Source organism: Montipora capricornis, chromosome 2, assembly GCF_036669925.1.
Source record: "Montipora capricornis isolate CH-2021 chromosome 2, ASM3666992v2, whole genome shotgun sequence".
Lineage (NCBI taxonomy): Eukaryota > Metazoa > Cnidaria > Anthozoa > Scleractinia > Acroporidae > Montipora > Montipora capricornis.
The window spans coordinates 39613771-39619930 of NC_090884.1; the positions used below are offsets into that span (position 1 = coordinate 39613771).

The 6160-nt window shown below is 37.2% G+C and overlaps 1 protein-coding gene across 1 annotated transcript; it reads right to left on the bottom strand.

The window, feature by feature from the left end:
• Window positions 1-3112: 3112 nt before the first annotated feature.
• On the bottom strand, window positions 3113-4670 carry LOC138037306 (uncharacterized). Its single transcript, XM_068883259.1, has 3 exons — window positions 4414-4670; window positions 3869-4275; window positions 3113-3525 (listed from the first exon to the last, which is right to left on the bottom strand). The coding sequence occupies exons 1-3, from the start codon at window positions 4668-4670 to the stop codon at window positions 3113-3115; spliced, it is 1077 nt and encodes a 358-aa protein (XP_068739360.1).
• Window positions 4671-6160: the final 1490 nt, after the last annotated feature.

Below are 6160 nucleotides of genomic sequence, written 5' to 3' on the forward strand. Positions count from 1 at the left end.
GTAAGAGACTGTTGGTGCAACTACATCCCTGTGCTCTTTAAGACCAAAGCGTTTCCCAGCAAGGTAGAACTTTCCTTGCAGGTATAGTCTTTCCTTGCAGCTAGTTCAGCAAGCGATTCACAATAACTGGACAGAGTTGGCCACTGCTCCCACTTTGTAAGAGGGCTTGGCTGCGACAATTGCTCCGTCATAAAGGCATCAATAGGGAGCTTAAGCACCGACGACGAATGACAGGACGACGACCACCGGAAGTAAAATCGTGATGCTTTGAATGAATTGCGCATGTCAGTCTCAGTCAAGGCGTCGTTGTGCATACGTCGACGACTGAATTTTGAGTGAGTTGGCGTTCTCCCGAAAACGTAAGTAAGTTAACCTGTTTAAACTCGCGAAACCTCGGTTTATACCCTGGCTTTATTTTGCATGAATTATTTGATTCTTTATTGGTTGAGGAAGGCTGTTTTTATCGGATTTTGTTGTTTATAACTTATTCTGTGAATGCGCCACTGACGAGTGATTTTTTTTCAGGAAATCAAACATGGCTTCTTCTCAAGACACTACGAAGAAAGGGTAAGTATCAGGGCTTTGTAGATGCCATTACTCGGTACTTTGCCAGTAACTTACATCAGCTATTAGTGAAGTAAATTCTTGCTTAAGGTTACTTAAAATTTGGCCCTAAAGTTCTATTTTTCTATCATCGAACAGAAACAAGTATTTTCAGTGGTCATCGGAACACGATGTGATCATGTGTCGTGAAGTTCTTGTCTCGGAACCGTTTAATTTCAAACCGAGGAGCCCAGAAAGGGGAAAGGTTTGGGACGCTATTGCCCAGCGGCTGAATGCCATTGACCAGCCAAAGTTCAGAGTATCCGCCAGAGCTGTCCGTGACAGGTACTCTCTCTTGACTGCAAAGCAAGCCCAAAAATTAAGGGACGAGGAGAAAGCGTCAGGAATTCATGTCGAAATATCAGAACTGGATAGTTTGCTGGAAGAAATTTTAGAGAGAGAAAAGGATGGTAAAGCTTAAATTGAGTCGCAGGATCTTGACAAAAATAGAAAGGCAGAAAAGGAAAAGGCAACAGCAGAAGAAGTGAGAAAACAAGCAATGGAAAGAATGGCTGATACTAAAAAAAGGGAGAATGATGAATCGGATAAAGGCAATGGAAAGAAGAAGGTAAGAAGAAGCACAAGTGATACAATTGATTATCTGAAGGAAAAATCAGCGAAAGATCATGATTTGAAAGAAAAGGAACTTGAACTGAGGAAAAGGGAATTGGAACTTGCTGCAGATGAACAAGCTCAAGCTGCTCAGCAACAAGACAGTATGATGCGTGCTTTCATGAGTCAAATGCAGGAGCAACAACAAAGCTTGCAAGCAATGCTTATTACACAGCAGCAACAGCAGAACAAAATCTTGATGGCTTTAATGGAGAATAAGAAAAAGGAATAAATGTGCCAGTGGAACACCTGTTAATGGCACCATCAAAAGATGTTGAGTTTTTATAGTTTGTGAATATGTTGTTTGAATTGTAAAGCCTGGCAGGCACAAAAAGGGAAGAGCAGGGTGGGGCAGGGGGGTATGTAAGAGAAAAGGGGGAGGCACACCTGGTACAAGAACCCATTTTTGCATTGTGCCCAACAAATGTTTTGTGGTCTAGTCACATTGCCCGGTCAATTAACTGTCAACACTTTCACCAATAAGAACAAGGTTTTACACACCACTTGGTTATGTAACCAAGGAATTTTTGTTTACCAAAAATCGATGAATACTGCAAAATCCCAATGACAAGCCCTATAGGCTTATACAATGTTTTATACATAGCGCTGGGTGGGGGTGTTGAAATCTGACCTTGGTATAACCATGACTTGGTGTGAAAATAATAAAAATGGGTATCAGCAAATCAAAATTGTTCGACTACACAAATGAACAGAAGGTCGTTCTTATGGCAGGTGTACCTTTCCTCTCCCTATCTGCTCTTCCTTTTCCTTGCCCTCCCAATTTCATTTCGACACCTGTTTTGAAGGCTACAAAATGAGATGCTTTACTATTTTGTAATCCCACAATACACTATATCTAAATGTGCTGTACATCCAGGGACATTTGGAAAACAATAGTCTTATGCATTCTTTTTGGACAGAGGGGGGTTGGGGTTAGTAGACTGTAAAAAACTCCCAAGAGGATGACAGTCGATAGGCGCGCTCAAGCGTAGTTCGTACTAGGTACTTTTCTCTAGGTAATTTTTATTTAATTTTAATTTTTATTATTTTTTTCTTGCAGGAAGGATACTTTTTTTTGGTCAGCTAGTAAAAAAAAGCATAATTTGCCCTCGATAACAGGAACTATTTTACAGCCCGGCCTGCATTTGCCATTAGTGGTTTCAGAAATGTTGCAAGCTATTAATATGATATTTAACCATTACACTTAGATTGAACTATGATAAAGGTCTTGTCTTTTCCATTTGCTGTTTATTAATATTTTGAATATTATTGATTACTGATTATATGACTGTGTACAAAATCAGATAGCCATGGGAATACATTTCAAACTAGCAAACAACTTCAGATTTGTGACTAGAGTTTATATACTTGTGGCAAGTTTAGTGGAAAACCAAGTTAAATGAGTTCTTTTGGGAAAAATTTTCTTGTACAGGTCAGTTAAGTTTATTTATTACTTTAGTGAACTTATTCAGTTTCAGAACTTTTTTTTGATGTTGAACTCATGTCAAAATGGACATGTTCATTGCATTGTCTATCTTTTTAAAGTTGTACCAACTGAAAAGAAGTCAAGAATACTCTTGTGCTTTGAATGTTGTTCCTTACCCTTCATCCTCTATTGTTGGGAAAGCAAGCCAAGAAGGCTCACATACTTTTTTTGTTATTTTAATACCAAGCAGTGGAGCTGTCAGAGTTTTTACAGCAAGGTGAAAAAAAATAAGGATCACCTAGCTGTAAAAAATCTGACAGCCCCACTGCTCCAGGACCAGACAATATAATGATTTTAAACCAACAAGAGAACAAAATGTTTCTTCTGAACTATCATGTAAGACAAATGTACATATATGTCCATATGTAGGGTTTATACAGAGTACAAGTTCATCCTACAGTATCACAATATTTAAGGAAAGTACTCTTCAAGGCTTGGTGGGCTGAGATCAAAAAACTTACATGTCTGGTTTCCATACAGACAGGTGAGAGCATTCCTGAGAAGAACAGAAACAACATACATTTTCCCCACACTACTAAGCATTAGCTTCAAATTTTTTTTAAAGTCCATGAACTTAAAAGAGGTAACAACATCACCAAACAGCCACTCTACAGAACTTCTTACGGCGCTCATTGCAGCATTATATTGTTCCATCTGGTGAGTGAGAATACCAAACTTGAATGGACCTTGCAGGTGGATTCTTAATGGGTAGGCAGGATCACCGTAGAGACAAAGGGGCTGGCCTGCAGGATTAAATGCAAAGTGCTCAAGGTTGTCCAGCAACCTTGAATCAGCCAACATACCAGCGTCATGTCTCCTCCCCTCTAAAGACATAGAAAAGGGTTTGAAAGAGGATCATGAAAAAAATACATTAATTTAGAAATTTCTAATCAATTTTAATTACAAATTATAACAAACTGACTAATCTAAATAAAGTATATAATAATTATTGATAGTACAATTTATATGACAGAATAATATTGATAAATAGTATTACAAATAGTAGTTCAAATGATAATCATAATAATAATAATAATAATAATAATAATAATAATAATAACAATAAAGTTTTTATAGAAATCAGTTTTTGCTAAACAGACTGAAACCGGACATAAATAGGTGATGTATAGAGAGACAACCGGTAAGTAAATATTTTTTTTCCCTTACCAACTGGGTCATAAAGGTTTCCAATTAGACCATTAGGCAGTGCAACGCTTTGAAACTTTAACGCATGCACTCTTTTGTGGCCATTGTAAACTGTGCGCTGGTTTGCTCCTGGACGTGTTATAGGCCGAACAGTTCCATCAATGAATCCAAAGCAATTTGCTAAAGGAGAACCCTTGGATACAATTGCATCGACGTACGTCTGAAGTTTAACTGGACTTAAAATGTTGTGGTTCCATTGTGTAACCCTGTGGGCATGATGACTGTATATGTGGTCTACCAGCTGGTTTGTTACCATGCTGAGAATTGGTACTGGTTTAGGAAACCTTTGTATCATATCTCCATATCTACATGGATAGGACAATCGCCTTAAAAGAATACAGAGACCCTCTACACCGTCACAAATAGATCTAAACAACAACAACAACAAGTTGTTAATAAAGATAAGCTTATATTTGACACAAGTACAAATAATCATTTTCATTGCTTCAGTTTTTGAAAAAGAGGGTTGAATATGGCACTTCCAACTTTTCTTGTTTAATAGTTACCTTTGTTCGCATTCAATGACGGCAGGAATTTGAAGGACATCCGAAAGAGCCACTATATCTCTCTTTCTAAATCTGAATTCAGCCAAGCACTCAGATTCATCGACTTCTTCAAGGTCAAAATCAGGGTAACCGTGGTACGGAAAATCTGGGTTTCTCGAAAAATATTGCTCATACAGTAATAGGAATTCTTCATCATCAATCACACCATCATTTTGCATGAGGAGAAGAAAAGACCGCATATCTCTAAACGACGACATATTCGAAGGAGATGTTTAAGGCCGGCGTCGCTTGGGGCTTTTGCTTAAGTGTTTATATTTCCCGCCGAGAACGAAACCCGCTACCCAGTCTTTTACCGACATGACGTCATAATTTCGTCGTCGTCGTCTCATTCGTCGTCGGTGCTTAAGCTCCCTAATGCTTTGTTAAATCAAGTGTTCTCTGGTGATAATACCAGACCTTATAAACTGATTTAGCCAATGGGCTAAATAATCTCCTTCGACCTCTGTAACTGATATTTCATAAGGGCACTTACATGTAAAACCTTGAACAAGATTCCAACAGCAATATTCCAGAATCATACTCTATATTGAACTGTTCACTTATTCTGGCTTCTTTCTATACATTGAAGTGTTGTAAAATAACTGAGTAAACTCAAGCAAGAGCCTTTCAATCCAAAAACTTAACATCAACAGGAGACAACATAAGGTTTAAATATCTTCAAAATCATGTTGAAAAGAAAACATTTGTTTACGCTTTTGTTCTTACATGTGGGGATTTAAACATAAATGAAATGCGACCAGAAATTTAACTATCTATAACCGTCACACATCACTTACAAGTCAAGTATTTTAGTATGCACGTCACATGAATCAATTGACAAAACCAGCAGCCAAATAAAATAAAGAAATCAGGTTACATGCATATGGAAAAGTTAAAAGCCTTGGAAGACCAGTACAGTATGTTTGCCGCACTCTCCAGAAGCTCTGAGATCAGGTAATACACCTTTTAAGAGTTCTATCAAAGTACTCAAGAAAGACTCTATCACAAAATCTGTCACATGTATACTGTCAACTTGAGTGTGTGCTTTTCTTCATATACTTGAATCGACTAAGACATTTTTCCGAATATTGTCTCCTGTTGCTGATTTTTGTATTGAAATTGAAATCAAAAACACTCAAGCATGTTAAGACATGGCTCAATTTTTGGCATCAACCACATGCAAAGTTAAAACTGTCTTTCTTTGCGAACCATGCGATCAATTGTAAAAGTTGCTAAAAACGTATTTTAATGTATTGAAAAGATTAGAGTTAAACTGATGTGACCAAGAAAAATAAGGACAGGATGTTATTGAAAAGAAAATTGAAAAAAAAAAGGGGACGAAATGGTTAATTAAAAGCAAGACCCAACCATGGGTAAATGTTTGGTTTACCTCTTAAAAAAATTATGTGGCTGGAACAGCATAAAAAGTGTCATGTGACCTGTTTCACTCACATCAATTTTTAACTTGAATTAAAATGAGAGTATACCAATCTAACCAGTTTCATGACATGACAAAAACACTGTATTAAATATGCACTTTGTGGTATCTCGCCACCAAATAGGTTTTCATAAGTTATGAAAATTCCAAGATTTTCTGGAAATTAGGCTCAAGTCATGTCCTAACATGCTTGAGCAATATTAATTTTTTATCAAAACTAGAAAATATTATTTTATGCTGCAACAAATTTAACTCAAGTGACGACGCTGT

Excerpts from the sequence above, each read along its gene's own strand:
- LOC138037306 (XM_068883259.1), bottom strand. The coding sequence starts at position 4,670 with ATGTCGTCGTTTAGAGATATGCGGTCTTTTCTTCTCCTCATGCAAAAT. Across the intron at positions 4,276-4,413 it reads GTCATTGAATGCGAACAAAG|ATCTATTTGTGACGGTGTAG; the intron begins GTAACTATTAAA and ends GTTGTTGTTTAG. Across the intron at positions 3,526-3,868 it reads AAACCTTTATGACCCAGTTG|AGGGGAGGAGACATGACGCT; the intron begins GTAAGGGAAAAA and ends CTATGTCTTTAG.